Below are 23245 nucleotides of genomic sequence, written 5' to 3'. Positions count from 1 at the left end.
GTGCAGGGGCACCATGAGCTCAGCTATGGTTATGACAGCGTAAGAGGACCACTGACCCACTGGAGCGTGGAACAGGGCTGAAGGAGCTGAGAAAACCAACCCAGGAGAGGCAAGAGTCAGTGATTGAAAATTACTGCTGAAGGACAGCTGTGCAAAAAGTGGTATCATCTTTTTTTTTTTTCTGGTTGCATTGGGTCTTCGTTGCTGCACATGGGCTTTCTCTAGTTGCGGCCAGCGGGAGCTACTCTTTTTTTTTTTTTTTTTCTGTGGTACGCGGGCCTCTCATCGCCGTGGCCTCTCCCGTTGCGGAGCACAGGCTCCGGACGTGCAGGCCCAGCGGCCACGGCCCACGGGCCCAGCCGCTCCGCGGCATGTGGGATCCTCCCGGACCGGGGCACGAACCCGCATCCCCTGCATCGGCAGGCGGACTCTCAACCACTGCGTCACCAGGGAAGCCCTGGGGGGCTACTCTTCATTGCGGTGCTCAGGCTTCTCATTGCGGTGGCTTCTCTTATTGCAGAGCACAGGGCCTAGCGCGCATGGGCTTCAGTAGTTGTGGCATGCTGGCTTCAGTACTTGTGGCTCGCGGGCTCGAGTGCAGGCTCAGTAGTTGTGGCACACAGGCTTAGTTGCTCCGCGGCATGTGGGATCTTCCCAGACCAGGGATCGAACCCATGTGCCTTGCATTGGCAGGCAGATTCTTAACCACTGTGCCACCAGGGAAGTCCCAAAAGTGGTATCATCTTAATCTCATGTTGGTCTTTATGGAAGAGCCAAGACCAATGGGTGGAAATTATAGGAAGGCAGATTTAGGCTCAACCTACCAAAGATTCATTCATATTATAGAATTATACATTCAGTATCGTCTCACGTGTGTGAATATGCACCTAAAGAGAGAAAATGACTGGAAGGATTTCAATCAAATACTTAATAATAACTATGGGGTACGGAATGATGGGATAAATGTCATCTTTTAAACTTTATGTGATGATGTACTATTAGATTTTTATTACCTGTATATATTGCTTTTGAAAAAAACAAACTTTCTAAAAATTGTCGGTGTCCAGCAACCAAATAAACTGTTTTGCAACCTAGTGAGGGCCCAGCCTTAGGCACTAATCCAACACTGATTGTGGGATGAATTAGTGGGTCCTTTTCAGCCTAGGGATTCAGTATGTTGTTCTATGATTTAACCTTGTTCAAATACCAGAGTTGAGCTGGTGGAAGTTCACACGTGGATCCAACGAGAAAGGGGCCTGGAAACTCACAACAAGATGGGGCAACTTCCCAATTGCCAGGCCTATTCTAAGGACAATAGTCATCTTAACAAAATTCATGTAGGACGTTTAAATCAAAGGGTAGGATAAACACTTCAGAGGTGAAAAGCCACCAGCAACTAGCTGTGAAACTAGATTCTGAACTAGAAGAATAAATATAGAGGGATAGGAAGAGGCATGGATAAAATGCTAAAAGACAAAGGCCATTGAGGAAAAGTAAAATGTCAACTGGAGATGGTGGATTTTCCATGTTTCGTAAGTGTGAACGGTTATCCATTTTAATTCTAACCATTCAACTGAAGCCAGCAGGCCTTGGATATTATAGAGTCTTCTGCCCCGCATCACTCAGCCTGCATGGACCATAGCTGGCAGTATACCAAGACCGCAGAAACGCTGGCTGGCTTGGGTCGCGTTCCGGGAACTGAAGTATGTCAAATAGGACCTTAAGCTGGCGATGCCCTGAGAGGCACGTGGGAGCAGAACACGCATAACACCAGTGCTGGGCAGAGGGACTGGCACTTACTCCCTTTTGGGGCCAGTGGTGCCACAAAATGAGAGCAACGAAGAAACTAGACACCTTGACCTGATTCTCCACTTTACAAGAGGGAAACCGAAGAGGGGAAGTGAATGAGAAGGATGTGTAGAAACAGTCCCCTTCATCTCCCAGAAAGGAGAAATGGACTTTAAGACAGTGCCCTTCTGCTTGCAGGCATAAAACGTGATCTCAGGGTCACACATTATTTTGACCACATTAAAAACCTTTCTGTAGAGCGACAGGGACGACGATTAGGCGGTAACGAGGCTTTCGAGACTTCTTCTGATCTGGTGGTGGTAGCCTGGCACACTCGAGTCCAAGGAACAAACTTTTGCCATATTTAGGTCTCATGAATCAAAGAACAAAGATTCTCACAAATCCCATTCAAATACAGAAATAATGTTTAAAAGACGAAGATAATGCCAGTTCAAGTCTTACCAACCGCTATAAATCATTGAAAGCATATTAACAGATACCACCGATCGTAGCCTCGACTTCAACAAAACCAACTGAAGGCAACACTTAACCAAACATTTCTAATTGGCATTTGTAAAAGTTTCTGCAAAGGATGAAAATGGCTATCGGGAACTTGTGCTCTGCAGGAGACCCTGATGAAAGTGTGTTGGAGACAGCCGGAGGGGAAAAGATAAGTTATAAGAAACTCCCCTGCCTGCTTCCCACAGGCTCACCTCCTGCCACCTCCTGCCACCGGGCAGAAACGGGAGCACCTGGCTGGGCCCGCCTCCCAGTATCAAAGGGGACATTCCAGTCCTTCCTTGACCTTGACTCATACTCTGGCCCTGTGCCTCAGCCCCTTCTCTCTCCTCCTCCAGCTTTGCCCCTCTTTGCCCTCAGGTGGGAGTTGAGTTCCCACTCATTAGAGTCAACAGCGTTTCTGGTGACCCGACCTGGCAAGTGGGCAATAAGCCAGGCATTGGAAACAGTGGCAAGTCGGTCGTTCCTGAGGTTCTTTGGCAGCGGGACGTTCAAAGAGCAGCATCAGCTGCCGATGTTGGAATTAGTGTTGGTGTCAGACCTTCAGCTCCGTGAGAGCAGGGATCCAATCTGTTTAGTATCATCTCCAGCAGCTGGTACAATGCCTGACAGCCAACAGGTACACAAGGTCTAGTTGTGGAAAAAACGACTGTTGAAGGAGCCCGTCTGAGGCCAAGAGCCGTGTTGCTTCCTATAAATCCTGGGTTTCCCGGTGACAACCTCTGCAACCTGACCCAGGGCAACTGCCGGCCCTGCCACGTGGCAGCCCCTGGAGAAGGGAGACGGGGAGCACAGAAGCTTGGGGAATTACTTTGCACTATTGGGGCTCCCCTCTCTGGGTCGGGGGAAGGAAGGATACTGTGCACATGATCCATACAGAGGATTTCTAGTCGGGCAAAACATTTTCAGCGAAGTGAAATTTGTAGAGAGAGATGGGGCACTTTCCTGAGATGCCTTTAGTTTCATAGGCCAGATACTCTACCCCGTTTGTAGATGGAGATTATGGAGTGGGTGTGTGTTGGGACGGACTGGCTTTGACTGGAGCTTGGAGCCAAGGCTGATACTCACCCAAAAGGTAGGCAGGGAGGGAGGGGGATTTTCTTATACTGAGTAGAAAGCTAGGTGAGGAGGGGGAAAGCATTGCATGGTCACCACGTACGTGGGCTGACAAAAAAAGACCCAATGCTGGGCTTCCCTGGTGGCGCAGGGGTTGAGAGTCTGCCTGCCGATGCAGGGGACACGGGTTCGTGCCCCGGTCCGGGAAGATCCCACATGCCGCGGAGCGGCTGGGCCCGTGAGCCATGGCCGCTGAGCCTGCGTGTCAGGAGCCTGTGCTCCGCAGCAGGAGAGGCCACAACAGTGAGAGGCCCGTGTACCGCCAAAAAAAAAAAAAAAAAAGACCCAACACATTTTTATTTGAGCATTTATTTTTTTTCCAAAGAAATCCATGCAAAGGGAAAGACAGAGAGAAAGACATGGTAACCATGTTCTAGCAGCCAAACATAGGAAAATAATTTGGCACAATCTGATTTTTTTTTTCATTGCAAAAGGACAATCTATACTACCACTAAAATTTACCGTCCTCATAAAGATACCATTTGATTTTCGAAAACGTAACTCATGGTTAGTCTTCTACTTAATGGCTGGAGGAGGTATATAAGATAAAAAAATAGAAAAAAAGAAAAAGGTGGTTCCCTTTATAGAGGGAGACCACAGGGTGCTGAAGGGCAGCACGTGTGCGGTGACCTTGGCAGTCAGTGCACCAGGAGGAAAGAGCACACCACGGAGATTGCCAAGCTGGTGAGAATCTTCATGGGGGAAGGGCCGTTCCCGAGGTTGTGAGAGGCAACTATCTCATTGTCCTGATTCACATGTTGCTTGCTTCCAGGAGCATCGTCCACGTCCAGATCATAAGCCAGTTCTGCCGAAAGAAAGGGAAGAATTTCAATACAGGCTTACCAACAGCCTCAGGTTTGCACTCTTCACGGCCCAAGCGCTTGTCTGCGCTGCTGGGATGCCCCAGCTTTGATTTCTTCCTTTCGTTGAAGGTAAGGCCGCCAGGAGATGGGAAGAAGACAGGGGTGTTGTGGGCGGGGCCCGCTCGAGGAAGATGGCTAGTGGTGCTCCTGCCAGAGATCCCACCAACAGGGAGAGAGCTGGCTTCTCCCCTCCCACCTTTGGCTCCACCCACAGCCCAGAGTGCACACTGGCCCTTTCCCATCTCCCACCTGGCAAGGCCATGCTTGAAGGTCACTTTCACCAGATCTCACAGGTATCCAAACGTAAGGTGCCATGTGGGTGACTACATGCGTGTCCTTGTGTGTATGTGTGTTGGTGGGAGAGGGGATGTGGTAGCGTCCCAGGGTACCTTTCCTGGGCCCTGCACCCCGTTCAGATTTTCCCCTGGGAGGCCTTGCCTTAGCGTTGATGATAGGGTAGTTTGCCATTGGAAGTTGTTTTATTTTTCTCAGAAATACTTCTTTTATCTATACGGTCTTTTCACCGCCCACCCTTACACACATACCCACACCCACACAGGATATTGGGTTGGCCAAAAAGTTCGTTTGGGTTTTTCTGTAAGCGGAAAGACCCGAACTTTATGGCCAGCCCAATATAATGCATAGAATTATGCATTATATATGCATAGACTAAGGAAAGGCTAATGGGTAAGGGTCCTCTTTCTTCGACTGCCTACCGTTTATGAGATATGCTCATGATTCTGAAAAGAAATTGGGGTGTTGGGGTTGGCCTAACGCGGAAATCTCCCAGAGGGTAAATCTAAGTAGATAGTGGTTTGTCAGGAAATTAAAGACAGCTGGTCCTAGCCCAGGGCTCAGTTTCTCTTAGATTTGCTTTTCCAGATTTAGAGTTCAAATCTACTCCCTTGGCTTTTGTTTGTTTCTATTTCAGTAGCTTGTGAAGGTGATGTGATGTGAGTGACCTCAGCAACCAACTGTCCTGTGGCCAATGGAGCCAGAAAGATCCCCTGGGGACATGGAGATGCATAGCAACAGGCACAGAGGAAGCGGATTCTGCAGAAGGAAGGAAGGAAGAGGAAGGAAGAGCTCCTCTTACAGGGGATGAAACACGCAGTAAGTCACAGGAAGAAAGTGTAAGGACTCAGCTGGTCCAGGATGTGTGCAGAGCAGGGCCCAGGACCACGGCTGCTGTGAGGCTGGCATTCCTTAGAGCAGGCAGCAAGGTCAAGGTGATCAAAGCCAGAGGATCTGATTACAGCCCACAACGCTACTTTCCAAAGGGCTAGTGCAGTTTATAATGCCACCAGCAATGATGAGGGAACCAATAAAAGATACTGTAGTCTGTATAAGATGATATCTCAAAGTTTCTTTCAGTGTATTTGATTACTAGTATAGATGAACTTTTGCTGTGTTTTAGTTCTCAATTCATATCCTTTGCCTTCTTACCTAATGCGTATTGATATTTTCCCTATTAATCTGAATATATATTTTACTGAGTCCTTTGCTTATCACATTTGATACAAGTAATTTTTCTATTTTGTTACTAACTATACTTATTTTTCATTGCTGTACAAGGAAATGATGTCCTAACTTTTAATATCTATGAATCTGACCACATGTTGCTCTTCTGAAGCTGAGAATGTGTTTCTTCTTGAGTGCTGATGATAATAGTGCAAATCAAAATTTCCAGGGAACCCTCTTACTGAGGGAAAGGTGAACCAGTAGACTAATATCCATTCCCTCTCCCCCCAGAATAAACAGATACAAAGAAAATCAGAGAAAAAGAGCAATGGGCTACTTGGAAATCAGACCTCTTTCTCTGAAAGGTACGGTGCAGCGCGCACAGAGCAGGCCGAGGTCAGCTGTCAGTCGGCAAGGATAGTGCAGGCTTAGATCCCGATCAGATTTCACCAAAGTCGAGAACACATACGGCTGGATCTGTTGAAAGCCCAGCCTTGAGTCTCATGGCAACTTCTCAACTTAAATGAAGAGGAGGATTTTTCGGGCTGACCTGAATGAGAGCACTTTCAGCAGCGCCTTCAGATTCATTTTCCAGATATCCCCCTTGCCTAACATCAGGATTAAGCAAGCAACATCTACTAATGTGACCACTCAGCGCCTCCACTATTTACCTTGCTCTTCAAATAATCCATGAACACTACACAGTTTTGTCTGCTCTAGCAGTTGTGGAAAACCCAGCAGTTATGTTAGATCCAGTAGTTTCTCATCTTATTGCCACCAAATACCTCTTTTATGTCTATCTATCTCTTGGAACCTATGTTTTGAAATTATAAAAATGACTACCAATTATTGAGTCCTCACTGTGTGCCAGGCACTGTGCTAAGCCCTTTATATACATGATCTCATGTAATCGAACCTTCTCAGTAATGTTGTGAAGTAGGTATTATAATTCCCATTTTACTGATGAGGAAGCTCAAGCTCTGGTTACTTCTTTTGCCTGTATTTACACAGCTGGTAAGTGGCACAGGTGTTCTTTGAATGCAGGCCTGACTCTGAACCTCATATGGACCTATATCATAAACAAATTGAAAAATTTTGTACATATACCAAGTATACTGCAGTCAGTAAATAGTAATGGGTTCCTTCTTGAAAAAGAAATTGAGGAAAATATCCTGCCAAAGATAACTAACTAACTAAAGAACACGTGAAATAAAACAAAAAGACAACCTACAGACTGGGAGAAAATATTTGCAAATGATGTGATGGACAGGGCTTAATTTCCCAGATATCCAAACAGCTCATACAACTCAACAACAAAAAAACAAACAACCCAATCGAAAAATAGGTGGAAGATCTAAATGGACATTTCTCCAAAGAAGACATAGATGGTTAAAAAGCCCATGAAAAGATGCTCAACATCACTAATTATTAGAAAAATGCAAATCAAAACTACAATGAGGTATCACCTCACACCGGGAAAAATGGCCATCATCAAAAAAATCTAGAAACAATAAATGCTGGAGAGGGTGTGGAGAAAAGGGAACCCTCTTGCACTGCTGGTGGGAATGTAAACTGGTACAGCCACTATGGAGAACAGGATGGAGGTTCCTTAAAAAACTACAAATAGAACTACCATATGACCCAGCCATCCCACTACTGGGCATATACCCTGCGAAAACCATAATTCAAAAAGAGTCATGTACCGAAATGTTCATTGCAGCTCTATTTACAATAGCCCAGAGATGGAAACAACCTAAGTGTCCATCATCAGATGAATGGATAAAGAAGATGTGGTACATATATACAGTCGAATATTACTCAGCCATAAATAAGAATGAAATAATGCCATTTGCAGCAACATGGATGGACCTACAGATTGTCATACTAAGTCAGAGAAAGACAAATATCGTATGATATCGCTTATATGTGGAATGTTAAAAAATAGGGTACAAATGAACTTACCTGCAAAACAGAAATAGAGTTACAGATGTAGAAAATAAACTTATAGTTACCAGGGGGTAAGAGGGGGGAGGGATAACTTGGGAGATTGGGACTGACATATACACACTACTATATATAAAATAGATAACTAATAGGGACCTGCTGTATAGCATAGGAACCTCTACTCAGTACTCTGTAATGGCCTATATGGGAAAAGAATCTAAAAGAGTATATATATGTATAACAGATTCCCTCTGGTGTACAGCAGAAACTAACACAACATTGTAAATCAACTGTACTCCAAGAAATTTTTTTTTTTTTTTTTTTTTTTGCGGTACGTGGGCCTGTCACTGTTGTGGCCTCTCCCATTGCGGAGCACAGGCTCCGGACACACAGGCTCAGTGGCCATGGCTCACGGGCCCAGCTGCCCTGCGGCATGTGGGATCTTCCAGGACTGCGGCACGAACCCGTGTCCCCTGCATCGGCAGGCGGACTCAACCACTGCGCCACCAGGGAAGCCCCGAAATTTTTTTTTTTAATTAAAAGAAATGAAGTAATGCCGTTTGTAGCAACATCGATGGACCTAGAGATTATCATACTAAATAAGTCAGAGAAATACAAATACCAATGATATCACTTATATGTGTGGAATCTAAAATATGACACAAATGAACCTATCTACAAAACAGACAGACTTGCAGACAGAGAACAGACTTGTGGTTGCCAAGGACGAGGGGGATGAGGGGAGGGATGGATTGGGAGTTTGGGGTTAGCAGATGCAAACTATTTATATACAGAATGGATAAACAATAAGGTCTACTGTATAGCACAGGGCACTATATCCAGTATGCTGTGATATGCCATAATGGAAAAGAATATTTAAAAATGTATATGTGTGTATAACTGAATCACTTTGCTGTACAGCAGAAACTAACAACAGTATAAATCAACTGTACATCAAAAAAAATATGAGAGGAAAAGGTCTGGAGCTGCCGAAGACGCAATAGACTTTTTCTTCCCTCTTTGTTTCCTGGTGCGCGAGGAGAGGGGATTAAGAGCGCTGCTTAAAGGAGCTCCAGAAACGGGCGCGAGCCGCGGCTAAAAGCGTGGACCCCAGAGACGGGCCGGAGACGCTAAGGCTGCTGCTGCCGCCACCAAGAAGCCTGTGTGCGAGCACAGGTCACTATCCACACCCCCCTTCCGGAACACTGCAGCCCGCCACTGCCAGGGTCCCGGGATCCAGGGACAACTTCCCCGGGAGAACGCACGGCGCGCCTCAGGCTGGTGCAACGTCACGCTGGCCTCTGCCGCTGCAGGCTTGCCCCGCACTCTGTACCCCTCCCTCCCCCCAGCCTGAGTGAGCCAGAGCCCCCGAATCAGTGGCTCCTTTAACCCCATCCTGTCTGAGCGAAGAACAGAGGCCCTCCTGCGACCTACAGGCAGAGGCGGGGCCAAATCCAAAGCTGAGCCCCTGGGAGCTGTGAGAACAAAGAAGACAAAGGGAAATCTCTCCCAGCAGCCTCAGGAGCAGCGGATTAAAGCTCCACAATCAACTTGATGTACCTGCATCTGTGGAATACATGAATAGACAACGAATCATCCTAAATTGAGGAGGTGGACTTTGAGAGCAAGATTTATTATTTTTCCCCTTTTCCTCATTTTGTGAGTGTGTATGTGTATGCTTCTGTGTGAGATTTTGTCTGTATAGCTTTGCTTCCACCATTTGTCCTAGGGTTCTGTCTGTCCGTTTTATTATTTTTAATTTTTTTTCTTTTTTCTTAATAATTATTCTTTATTTTACTTTATTTTCTCTCTTTCTCTTTTCCTTCTTTCCTTCCTCCCACCGTCCCTCCCTCCCTCCTTTCTTTCCTTCTTTTCTTCCTTCCTTTCTTCTTCTTCTTCTTCTACTAATTCTTTCTTTCTACTTTTTCTCCCTTTTATTCTGAGCCCTGTGGATGAAAGACACTTGGTGCTGCAGCCAGGCGTCAGTGCTGTGCCTCTGAGGTGGGAGAGCCAACTTCAGGACACTGGTCCACCAGAGACCTCCCAGCTCCACATAACATCAAACAGCGAAAATCTCCCAGAGATCTCCATCTCAACACTAGCACCCAATGGCGAGAGCTCTCCCAGGTATCTCCGTCTCAAGGCTAATACCCAGATCCACTCAATAACCAACACGCTCCAGTGCTAGACACCCCATGCCAAACAACTAGCAAGACAGGAACACAACCCCACCCATTAACAGAGAGGCATCCTGAAATCATATTAAGGTCAGAGACACCCAGAAACACACTGCCGGATGCGGTCCTGCCCACAAGAAAGACAAGATCCAGCCTCATCCACCAGAAAACAGGCGCCAGTCCCCTCCACCAGGAAGCCTACACGACCCACTGAACCAACCTTAGCCACTGGGGGCAGACACCAAAAACAACGGGAACTATGAACCTGCAGCCTGCAAAAAGGAGACCCCAAACACAGTAAGATCAGCAAAATGAGAAGACAGAAAAACACACAGCAGATGAAGGAGCAAGGGAAAAAACCACCAGACCTAACCAATGAAGAAGAAATAGGCAGTCTACCTGAAAAAGAATTCACAGTAATGATAGTAAAGATGATCAAAAATCTTGGAAATAGAATGGAGAAAATACAAGAAATGTTGAACAAGGACCCAGAGGAACTAAACAGCAAACAATGATGAACAAAACAGTAACTGAAATTAAAAATTCTCTACAAGGAAACAATAGCCGAATAACTGAGGCAGAAGGACGGATTAAGTGACCTGGAAGATAAAATACTGGAAATAACTACTGCAGAACAGAATAAAGAAAAAAGAATGAAGAGACTTCAGGACAGTCTCAGAGACCTCTGGGACAACATTGAACACACCAACATTCGAATTATAGGGGTCCCAGAAGAAGAAGAGAAAAAGAAGGACTGAGAAAATATTGGAAGAGATTATAGTCGAAAACTTCCCTAATATGGGAAAGGAAATAGTTAATCAAGTCCAGGAAGCACAGAGAGTCCCATACAGGATAAATCCAAGGAGAAATACACCAAGATACATATTAATCAAACTGTCAAAAATTAAATACAAAGAAAACATATTAAAAGCAGCAAGGGAAAAACAGCAAATAACACACAAGGGAATCCCCATAAGGTTAACAGCTGATCTTTCAGCAGAAACTCTGCAAGTCAGAAGGGACTGGCAGGACATATTTAAAGTGATGAAGGAGAAAAACGTCCAACCAAGATTACTCTACCCAGCAAGGATCTCATTCAGATTTGATGGAGAAATTAAATCCTTTACAGACAAGCAAAAGCTGAGAGAGTTCAGCAGCACCAAACCAGCTTTACAACAAATGCTAAAGGAACTTCTCTAGGCAAGAAACACAATAGAAGGAAAAGACCTACAATAACGAACCCAAAACAATTTAGAAAATGGGAATAGGAACATACATATCGATAATTACTTTAAATGTAAATGCACTAAATGCTCCCACCAACAGACACAGATTGGCTGAGTGGATACAGAAACAAGACCCATATATATGCTGTCGACAAGAGACCCACTTCAGACCTAGAGACACATACAGACTGAAAGTAAGGGGATGGAAAAAGATACTCCATGCAAATGGAAACCAAAAGAAAGCTGGAGTAGCAACTCTCATATCAGACAAAATAGACTTTAAAATAAAGACTATTAGAAGAGACAAAGAAGGACACTACATAATGATCAAGGGATCAATCCAAAAAGAAGATATAACAATTATAAATATTTATGCAGCCAACATAGGAGCACCTCAATACATAAGGCAAATACTAACAGCCATAAAAGGGGAAATTGCCAGTAACACATTCAGTGTAGGGGACTTTAACAACTCACTCTCACCAATGAACAGATCACCCAAAATGAAAATAAATAAGGAAACACAAGCTTTAAATGATACACTAAACAAGATGGACTTAATTGATATTTATAGGACATTCCATCCAAAAACAACAGAATACACATTCTTCTCAAGTGCTCATGGAACATTCTCCAGGATAGATCATATCTTGGGTCACAAATCAAGCCTTGGTAAATTTATGAAAATTGAAATTGTATACAGTATCTTTTCTGACCACAAAGCTATGAGACTAGATATCAATTACAGGAAAAGATCTGTAAAAAAATACAAACAAATGGAGGCTAAACAATACACAACTTAATAACGAAGTGATCACTGAAGAAATCAAAGAGGAAATAAAAAATACCTAGAAACAAATGACAGTGGAGACATGACGACCCAAAACCTATGGGATGCAGCAAAAGCAGTTCTAAGAGGGAAGTTTATAGCAATACAAGCCCACGTTAAGAAACAGGAAACATTTTGAATAAACAACCTAACCTTGCACCTAAAGCAATTAGAGAAAGAAGAACAAGAAAACCCAAAAGTTAGCAGAAGCAAAGAAATCATAAAAATCAGATCAGAAATAAATGGAAAAGAAATGAAGGAAATGATAGCAAAGATCAATAAAACTAAAAGCTGTTTCTTTGAGAAGTTAAACAAAATACATAAACCATTAGCCAGACTCATCAAGAAAAAAGGGAGAAGACTCAAATCAATAGAATTAGAAATGAAAAAGGAGAAGTAACAACTGACACTATAGAAGTACAAAAGATCATGAGAGATTACTACAAGCAACTCTATGCCAACAAAATGGACAACCTGGAAGAAATGGACAAATTCTTAGAAATGCACAACCTGCCAAGACTGAATCAGGAAGAAATAGAAAATATGAACAGACCAATCACAAGCACTGAAATTGAAACTGTGATTAAAAATCTTCCAACAAACAAAAGCACAGGACCAGATGGCTTCACAGGCAAATTCTATCAAACACTTAGAAAAGAGCTAGCACCTATCCTTCTCAAACTCTTCCACAATATAGCAGAGGGAGGAACACCCCCAAACTCATTCCACGAGGCCACCATCACCTTGATACCAAAACCAGACAAGGATGTCATAAAGAAAGAAAACCACAGGCCAATATCGCTGATGAACATAGATGCAAAAATCCTCAATAAAATACTAGCAAACAAAATCCAACAGCACATTTAAAGGATCATACCCCATGATCAAGTGGGGTTTATTCCAGGAAGGAAAGATTCTTCAATATACGCAAATCAATCAATGTGATAAACCACATTAACAAACTGAAGGAGAAAAACCATATGATCATCTCAATAGATGCGGAGAAAGCTTTTGACAAAATTCAACACCCATTTATGATAAAAACCCTGCAGAAAGTAGGCATAGAAGGAACTTTCCTCAACATAATAAAGGCCATATATGACAAACCCCAGCCAACATCGTCCTCAGTGGTGAAAACCTGAAAGCATTTCCACTAAGATCAGGAACAAGACAAGTTGCCCACTCTCACCACTGTTATTCAACATAGTTTTGGATGTTTTAGCCACAGCCATGTGAGAAGAATAGGAAATAAAAGGAATCCAAATTGGAAAAGAAGAAGTAAAGCTGTCACTGTTTGCAGATGACATGATACTCTACATAGAGAATCCTAAAGATGCTACCAGAGAACTACTAGAGCTAATCAATGAATTTGGTAAAGTAGCAGGATACAAAATTAATGCACAGAAATCTCTGGCATTCCTATACACTAATGATGAAAAATCTGAAAGTAAAATCCAGAAAACACTCCCATTTACCATTGCAACAAAAAAAGTATCTAGGAATAAACCTCCCCAAGGAGACAAAAGACCTGTATGCAGAAAATTATAAGACACTGATGAAAGAAATTAAAGATGATACAAAGAGATGGAGAGATATACCATGTTCTTGGATTGGAAGAATCAACATTGTGAAAATGACTCTACTACCCAAAGCAATCTACAGATTCAATGCAATCCCTATCAAAGTACCACTGGCATTTTTCACAGAAGTAGAACAAAAAATTTCACAATTTGTATGGAAACTCAAAATACCCCGAATAGCCAAAGCAATCTTGAGAACGAAAAATGGAGCTGGAGGAATCAGGCTCCCTGACTTCAGACTATACTACAAAGCTACAGTAATCAAGGCAGTATGGTACTGGCACAAAAAGAGAAAGATAGATCAATGGAACGGGATAGAAAGCCCAGAGATAAACCCACGCACATATGGTCACCTTGTCTTTGATAAAGGAGGCAGGAATGTACAGTGGAGAAAGGACAGCCTCTTCAATAAGTGGTGCTGGGAAAACTGGACAGGTACATGTAAAAGTATGAGATTAGATCACTCCCTAACATCATACACAAAAATAAGCCTAAAATGGATTAAAGACCTACATGTAAGGCCAGAAACTATCAAACTCTTTGAGGAAAACATAGGCAGAACACTCTATGACAGAAATCACAGCAAGATCCTTTTTGACCCACCTCCTAGAGAAATGGAAATAAAAACAAAAATTAACAAATGGGACCTAATGAAACTTCAAAGCTTTTGCAAAGGAAACCATAAACAAGACCAAAAGACAACCCTCAGAATGGGAGAAAATATTTGCAAATGAAGCAACTGACAAAGGAATAATCTCCAAAATTTACAAGCAGCTCAATAACAAAAAAACAAACAACCCAATTCAAAAATGGGCAGAAGACCTAAATAGACATTTCTCCAAAGAAGATACACAGACTGCCAACAAACACATGAAAGAATGCTCAACATCATTAATCATTAGAGAAATGCAAATCAAGACTACAATGAGATATCATCTCACACTAGTCAGAATGGCCATCATCAAAAAAATCTAGAAACAATAAATGCTGGAGAGGGTGTGGAGAAAAGGGAACACTCTTGCACTGCTGGTGGGAATGTGAATTGGTACAGCCACTATGGAGAACAGTATGGAGGTTCCTTAAAAAACTACAAATAGAACTACCATATGACCCAGCAATCCCACTACTGGGCATATTGCCTGAGAAAACCATAATTCAAAAAGAGTCATGTACCAAAATGTTCATCGCAGCTCTATTTACAATAGCCCAGAGATAGAAACAACCTAATTGTCCGTCATCGGATGAATGGATAAAGAAGATGTGGCACATATATACAATGGAATATTACTCAGCCATAAAAAGAAACGAAATTGAGCTATTTGTAATGAGGTGGATAGACCTAGAGTCTGTTATACAGAGTGAAGTAAGTCAGAATGAGAAAAACAAATACCGTATGCTAACACATATATATGGAATTTAAGGAAAAAAGTGTCATGAAGAACCTAGGGGTAAGACAGGAATAAAGACACAGACCTACTAGAGAACGGACTTGAGGATATGGGGAGGGGGGAAGGGTAAGCTGTGACAAAGCGAGAGAGAGTCATGGGCATATATATACTACCAAATGTAAGGTAGACAGCTAGTGGGAAGCAGCCGCATAGCACAGGGAGATCAGCTCGGTGCTTTGTGACCGCCTGGAGGGGTGGGATAGGGAGGGTGGGAGGGAGGGAGACGCAAGAGGGAAGAGAGATGGGAACATATGTATATGTATAACTGATTCACTGTGTTATAAAGCAGAAACTAACACACTATTGTAAAGCAATTACATTCCAATAAAGATGTAAAAAAAAACAAACATGAGAGAAGTCAATGTTTCCACATAGAACTGATCACAGACTTGATTAAGTAGCTTTATTAAGCTTTGTGAAATACTGCAAAGAGCTCTAGGTTTGGGGACCCCAAATGGGCATTATAGCAGTTCTGTTTACCTGAAGCAATCAGCAATGATGGCTAAGGCCATCATGCACCCCTGGCACAAAGCTGGGCGACGTCTTCTACCTCCAAAAGACCCAAGGAATATTCAGAAGAATACCTTCTAGTGCTTCCTACGCTGTGGCTACAGGTTTCCCAAGGCTTCCCACTCAGCAGCAGCAAAGCTTTATCACCCAACCCTATAGCTGGGTTCCTGTGGCTGACACTGATGGGAGTTCCAGCAAAGACACACTCTGGGCCTGGGCCACCATCGCAGAGATTAGAGATGAAGGGGACATCTTCTTAGCATGACAAGGAAGCACTATGGGACACAGAGGAACTGGGGGTTTGGTTAAAGATAACTATGGACATTCCTGGACGGGAGAAATATAATCCAATTTAATTCAAGAAACGTAACAGTAGTCTACTATGGCCCAAGCATTGAGCTAGAAGCTTGGAGAAAGACTTAGTGTCTGCCTTCAAGAATCCCACAGTCTGGTAAGGAAAATAGACCAATAGACAAACCAACGAGACAGTTGGCAGAAAGCAGAAAGGGTTCGGATAAAGGCACAAGTGAAACACCAGGGTGACAGAGGGAAAGAGAAAAATTCCAGATAAAAGAAGGTTCTGGGAAGGCTTCTTGGGACAATTGGGCCATAACCTGCACCATGAAGGATGGGTGGAACTATATAGCAGGGCTGAATGGGATGGTTATGCATTTCAGGCAGAGGGTTCAGCTTGAGAAAAATCATTAATATCTGCGAATGTCGATAGGGCATACTCAGTAGGAGCAAGTAGCCTCGACGGAGGGAAGGAATGTAGAATTCACATCGTTGTGGCGTGTGTATGTGTTGCCTGGTGGGTGATAAAAGGTAGGGCAGGAAGGACAAGTAAGTAAGGGCCAAATCATGGTGGATTAGGAATGCTAAGACTTTCTCCTGTGGGCAATAGGGAGCCACTGCAAGGTTTTTAAATAAGGAATCCACATAATCTATTTTGTGTTTTTCAGAAATCACTGTTAACAGTTTGGAGGACAGCCCTAAGTGGGCGGGAGAGACTTGTCAGACATGTTGTCTTGGGAAAAACAAGAAGCCTGTGGGAACAGTATCTGGGGATCAGCCAGTAGCAAATATTAAAAGAAAATTTAAAAACCTATGAAGAAGCTAAATCCACACCAAACCAAAACCTTCTCATTTTGCTACGAACCAGATGCCTTATGGGAATAACCACAAACCATACCCTTAAATCACTCATATTTTTATGTTTATCAGTGATTTTCCAGACTATATCTTTGTTTGGTTAGGTACATATTGTAAAACGCACATAAATTGGCTTTTGTCTTTCAGCTGAACGTCAGTGAGAACCTTTTGGGCCAGCAAGGAAATTTTCATGCTAAATCCAAAACTCTGTTTCTATTTGTAATCAGTTTAACTACACCCAGTGGGTTAGACCCAACAATCTGTACTAATGATACACTCAGCCCTGACTCTCATTTTGCTCTTACGTCCTTTGTGTTGCAGAACAGATAATCCCTTTAAATGATCACCAGTCATTAAGGTCTGCACTTCGTGTGGAAAAGTTTTTCTGCATCAGAAGAAGCACCCAGTGGGGAGCGCCCCCCACTAAGTTATTCAGTCTCCTAGGAGAGTTCCTAAGGAAGAGGGCACCTCCTGGGGGTCTGGAGCCCTGGGTTCCAGGCCAGGCTCAGTCACTGAGTTACTGTTTCACCCTTGGCAAGTCATTTCCCTCTCCTCTGGGCCTCAGTCACCCCCATTTTGCTAAATCGGTGTATTGGACTAGATGAACTCTAAATTTCCTTCCGTCAGTAGTTCTGTCCCTCTCTGATTCCAAGGCTCTTGGGGCCCAGTGAGGAGCTCAGGCTGCGATCATTCTTCTACCCACAGCAGCCAAGGGGGCTGCCCCCACCAGGGCACCTATGAGCAGGGAGAGGCAGTCAGTTGCCTCCCTTATGATGTGAGGCTTTCTGCTGATCACCACCGACCAAATTCTGAATCCACTTTCTTCTTAAGCTGGTCTAATTGTGGATAAGAGACCCTGGCAATAAGTAAATCCACACTGGACTGTTTTTGTTTCCTTTAAACCCTGGCATAATAACGTCTACTAAAGGCAGTACACACCAAGCTTTGGGGGAGAAGTTGCTGGGCCTGGGCTACACAGGCAGCCAGGGAAAATCTGTCAGCCAGTGAGACGAGCCTTTGGGCCCTTACAGAGCCACCGGGGTCTTGAGCGTATAATAGGATTCTAATGCTTGCCCTCTGATGGCGTGGGCATCAAGCAGGGCAAGGCGCTGCTACAGGGGCCTTACCCACACCAGCGGGCCAACTCCACGGGGCAGCCTGGAAGAAGAGCTGCCGTCACACTACCAGCGGAGCGAATGCTGCTGCTTGCCAAGCCTGCACCAGCAGATGGCTTCAATCCGGCCCTAATATGGCAACAGAGCAATACCGCTCTCCCTGCGTTTTGTATTTGCTGTGCACAGTTGGCCCGCAGGACACGAATATGCGAAACCTTCAGTACATTGCTTGGTAGACCCCAGAGGCTGAAGTTGGGGAAAGCACTAGAAATCGTGTTCATTACACTACTGCTCACTCTGCTGCCCCTTCCCACAGAAGCCTTTGGGCCCCACCATTTGCTTCTGAATCCCCAATAGATCTCGGTTCCCTTGTCCTCCCCTCAACACAACCTTCCTTCCTGCCACATCAATCCCCCACCCTCACCCCGCCTCCGCCCTGTCAACCTTTCTGAACTTTCAGGTGTGAAATGACTACTTGGACTTGAAAGCAGAGGAAAGTGACTTTGTTAATGAGCCTCAGGTCTGCGGGAGTCTAGATTTTCTTCTTCATAGATCAGACGAGGGGGAAATGGCACACTTGAGGCCTCTGGTTTTAATTGGTCTAATGGGACTCCTTTTAGGGCCCATTTCACAACATGCCTTCTTGACAAGTGAGCTGCCGATTCTGCCAGCTAAATGACTGTAAATTCTGGGAATAATCCAATCGCCTCTCCTGGAAAAGGGCTGGTGCAATGAGATGCCCACTTCATTTCTTACAGCTAATTCCAGCCTGCAAATACCCTCAGTTACAATGCTGGGATGTTGAAAGAATACAGTTGATTTTGCCACTAGTATAGGCATGGCCTCTCTTCCTATAGGCTCTATTTCTCCGTCTGGGGTGGGTGTACCTTCAGGTTACACTGCAGTGGGCTGTGGGTACGTGAAGCCATGGCATGCTTCTTCCCTGGGATTTAGGGCAAAAGCACACTATTTTATACTGAAACATGCAAGGCTGTATGATGGAGCAAAAGTGCGCTATTTGCAAACTCACTGAAGACTTCATAAGATATTTCCTGTTTACTAGGACCTTGAGGTTATGTCCCAGATCCTCAGGAACAGGTGTTTATTCCCACTCTTCACTGCCTGTATGGGGTACTTAGGTGGAAAGGTCTTATAAGCACTGTTGGGACACTTGAGTCACCTGGGCTTGGTACACTACCAAAGCTGGGCATTTTGACTCACATAGTCCTGATTGGTGACTTAAGGTAGCTTTTCCGATGACAACTTCCTTGTCAAGAGGGGAACGCCATGGCAATTGCCCTTAACTGGGGCTCAGACTGCTTAGTGTCTAATACAAAATGGTGTCCAGGGGATGCAGCCACTAACTATGCTTCACTATTGCGTCCAGCCATTGAGAAAGGAACAATAAAAAATACGTAATCCCTTTGGAAATCAGATCATTTTACTGTAGAATCTTATGATGTGGGCCACTACTGTGCTTGTTTAGGTACATAATGAGTCAGGTCATCTTCCCAGAAACAGAACGGCTCCATCCTGGAAAGTGTGACAGTATGAGTGGGTGGTGTGGTACTGGCCTTCCGCCACCAGTCCTAGAATTATCATCACCTTCCACAGGAGTGTCACGACTATTACCCTCATGGCTACAGATCCTTCTCACCTGAGGCTACCTAACAGCTCCACAGGAATCACAGTTCCTCAAAGCCTTCCCTTCCCACAGGAGCGGGGTGGGGGGGTTACCTGATTCCCATGGGCTTGAGAGTCAGTGGAATACAAGCAGCTGGTGACTGAGACACTGTTCAGCCAGGCCCAGGGGAGAAGATGAAGAGAACAGGCTTCAAGAAGGCAAGGGAAGGACTTCCCTGGTGGCGCAGTGGTTAAGGATCCGCCTGCCAATGCAGGGGACACGGGTTTGAGCCCTGCTCCGGGAAGATCCCACATGCCACGGAGCGACTAAGCCCGTGCACCACAACTACTGAGCCTGCGCTCTAGAGCCCGTGAGCCACAACTACCGAGCCCACGAGCCACAACTACCGAAGCCCGTGTGCTCTAGAGCCCGTGCTCGGCAACAAGAGAAGCTACCGCAATGAGAAGCCCGCGCACCACAACAAAGAGCAGCCCCCGCTCGCCACAACTAGAGAAAGCCCGCGTGCAGCAATGAAGGCCCAACACAGCCAAAAATAAATAAACAAATAAATAGATAAAAGGCAAGGGAAGAGAACACTTTAAAGAGAGGAGGAGAAGCATGGTGGAATGTTATAGAGAGGTCAAGGAAAGTAAGGATTGAGAAGAAGCTACTGAAAGTGTCAACTAGAAGGTTACAGGAGATGTTTGAGAGAAGTTTCAGTAGGGTGTTTAGGTCAAAAACCAGATAGTACTGAGTTGAGAAGAGAGTGGGAGCTGACGTGGATTCACTGAATACTGATTAGCCTTCGGAGAAGTTTGACAGTGGGTGACAGTGGCAGTGAAGCACTGCCAGCCTAACTGTGCTGAGGCTTTGTGGCAGCGCTATCAGTGTCACAACACCTGAACAACCAAGTTCACTAGAAGGTGCCTCCAGAGTTCCAACTCGAGACGGCCTTTGGAAACGCTATATTGTTATCTCTGATGCATTAACAACCTGTATGAGACACCAGATACCTGTATGCCAATGTTTATAGCAGATTATTCACAGCAGCCAAAAGGTGGAAGCAACCCAAGTGTCCATCAATGGACGAATGGATAAACAAAATGTGGTCTATCCATACAGTGAGATTTTTTCAGTCATAGAAAGGAATGAAGTACATTCCTACATGTACAAGGTATATGAACTGCAAAAACATGATGCTAAGTGAAAGAAGCCAGTCACTAAATACCACATGTCATATGATGCCATTTACATAAAATATAAATAGGCAGCCTAGGCAAATTTTGGCAATAGTGGCAGCGCACACATCGTGTGATTAACGCCAGTGAACTGTATCCATAATGGTTACAATGACCAATGTTTTGTTATATATATTTTACCATGATTAAACAAACCATAGAAACCAAAAGATTTGGGGTGCATCCTAGTTCCTAAGGGGAGTGTGAGTGCATTGCTCCTCTGGCATTTTACTTTGTAGAGGGGTGTGTGAATGTACCCGATACCCAAGCGTCAAGCCCCACATGGTACTCCTTCAGTGCTTTGAAAGTCAAGTTGTCCAAATGAATTAAAATGGATATTTAAGCACTACCTTAGAATTGCAAATATGGCTCCTCAATTGGGAATGAAAGGAGAAGGCAATTTCTGTCACGGGTTTTAGTCTGAGGCTATTTTAAGAGAAATCTATATACAACCTCAGGAAACTTACATTTGCTTTTCTGAGTCATGCAAATGATGCTCAGCTGAAAATGCATTTAAAAAAATCAATGAAGCAGTGAATACACTCTGTCCTCATTACTTTAAAAAAATTAATGGTTTAGATTCACAGAGCTCTGTTTATAATGTACATTTCAAGCATGATGCAGCTACAGAGGTATGCAGTCATTGGGCTTGGAGGATGCAGAAGGAGAACACAAAATGTCACTTTTTGTAGCCAAATCAAATTGCTGTGGGGCGGGGGGCGGTCAGGAGAGTGAGGGAGTAGCCTTATAGTCTCCTGGAGCCCAGGCTCCAAAATGCTTACTGAAAAGCTCTTTGACAGTATTTTAGGCAGGGCTTTCGATATACTTGAATGGGAAAACCCAAAGTCTGGTCATCTTCCATTTTTAATCAGCCATGGTGGATCTTACAAAAAATGTACCTGAGAACTAAAATGCTTGCGATGTCCAACAGCAAAGGGAAGTTACTAGTACGACAGCCAATTGGTCAAAATGGCACAAGTCCCTGAAAACACTCAGCCTGGGTGTGGGAACATCACAGGCCAGAAATCAACAGCAGGCAGGTGTCCTCATAAATGAAAGATGAAAAGCCTCTCTAAGTTGTTCCATCTAAATCTGTTCCCTAAAACCTCTCCAGTTGTGAAATGCCTCCCTCATCATCAATGGGATTTGGGGAATTGAGGCTATTTTCCCCTCAATTTACTTGGAAGAACACATTGTCACCCTGGCTCCCTCCTCCTTCCTTCCCATCTTTGGATCTGGACTGTCAGTAAGCTGCCATTCTCACATTCCCACAGGTACCACCCCCTCTGTCTTTGGACTGTGACCATTTCTCCTCTCTCCCTCAGCCTCTCTCTCCCCACGTACTTCCCATCTGCCACAGTTCTCAATGCCCCAGCTAGATATGATACCCATTCCTCTCCAATGGCCCACTGCTGTCCAGGAGGAAAGAATGTTCTATTCCATGACAGCAGGCATAAGATAGTACTCTCTTCCTCGATCCCATGTTGAATTCAATTTCTCTCTTTCTCAAAATCCTTGATGGCTCCCTACTGCATGTGGGATCAAGTCCTAATTCCTTAGCATGGCATTCACAAGCTTCTCCATCTCAACTTGTCTTGCTTTCCAGTTTCAACTGCCCACATATTTCTCCAAGTACCATATACTGTTGTCTTACCATCCCATTTATCATTTGCTGAAAATGACAAGTACTTTGAGGTTCCCATGTCTTTCTTCATGCTGTTCCCTCAGGCTGGATTGGTATCTCTCTTTTTTTCTCTCTCTTAGGCTTCAACTTACATGACACTTCTTCCAGGAAGCCTTCCTTCCCTTCTTACCCCAGCCCAGATGAATCACTTCCCTCTGTGATTATCAATTGGATTGTACTTCTATCATAGCGCTAATTTCAGTCTGCAGCATAGTAGAGTTCGTCACTCAGCTAGACTGGGAGCCCCTTCAAAGAAAGAAACAAGTCTTACTCCTCTCTGTAGCTCCCATGCAGTACCTGGCTAGCACAGGCACTGAAAAACTGAATGAACGAATGCATGAATCAATGGCCACACAAATGAACACATATCCCCAGTCTACAGAGAATATGAAGGTGAAGGGCTACCTCCTTCGTAGATACCCTTCCCAAGGAGTCTATCTTCATCAGCTGATGATTTCCTTAGGGGAAGGAGTCCCACTGAGCTACGATGAAGACAAGATGCAGGCGGGGCCGATGGTGGAGGTGGTACAGGAAGCAAACGGCAGGGCTCAAACCCTGACCTCTACATGCCAAAGCTCTCTGAAAACAGGCAGTTCTCATTACCCACAGCATCAATTCACTGCACTCAGTGTGGGTGGAATCTACAAGGTTATTTTCTTTTGAGAAATTTATTTCTTATTTATTTTTGGCTGCATTGGATCTTCGTTGCTGCGCGCAGACTTCCTCTAGTTGCAGCGAGCGGGGGCTGCTCTTCGTTGCGGTGCGCGGGCTTCTCATTGCGGTAGCTTCTCTTGTTGCGGAGCATGGGCTCTAGGTGCGCGGGCTTCAGTAGTTGTGGCTCGCGGGCTCTAGAGCGCAGGCTCAGTAATTGTGGCACAGGGGCTTAGTTGGTCCGCAGCATGTGGGATCTTCCCGGACCAGGACTCGAACCCGTGTCCCCTGCATTGGCAGGCGAATCCTTAACCACTGTG

At 44.5% G+C, this 23245-nt stretch overlaps 1 protein-coding gene across 1 annotated transcript in view; it reads right to left on the bottom strand.

The window, feature by feature from the left end:
• Positions 1-3721: 3721 nt before the first annotated feature.
• GPC3 (glypican 3) overlaps positions 3722-23245 on the bottom strand; it is a 444448-nt gene continuing 424924 nt past the window's right edge. The window contains exon 8 of the mRNA XM_060001704.1: positions 3722-4228. Within this exon, the coding sequence (XP_059857687.1) occupies positions 4062-4228 (167 nt within the window). The 3' untranslated portion in view covers positions 3722-4061. The remainder of the gene's footprint in view (positions 4229-23245) is intronic.

The sequence above is a fragment of the Delphinus delphis genome, chromosome X (genome assembly GCF_949987515.2).
Source record: "Delphinus delphis chromosome X, mDelDel1.2, whole genome shotgun sequence".
Lineage (NCBI taxonomy): Eukaryota > Metazoa > Chordata > Mammalia > Artiodactyla > Delphinidae > Delphinus > Delphinus delphis.
The sequence above is the reverse complement of the archived record's forward strand: the minus strand, read 5'-3'. Positions and strand labels throughout refer to the sequence as shown.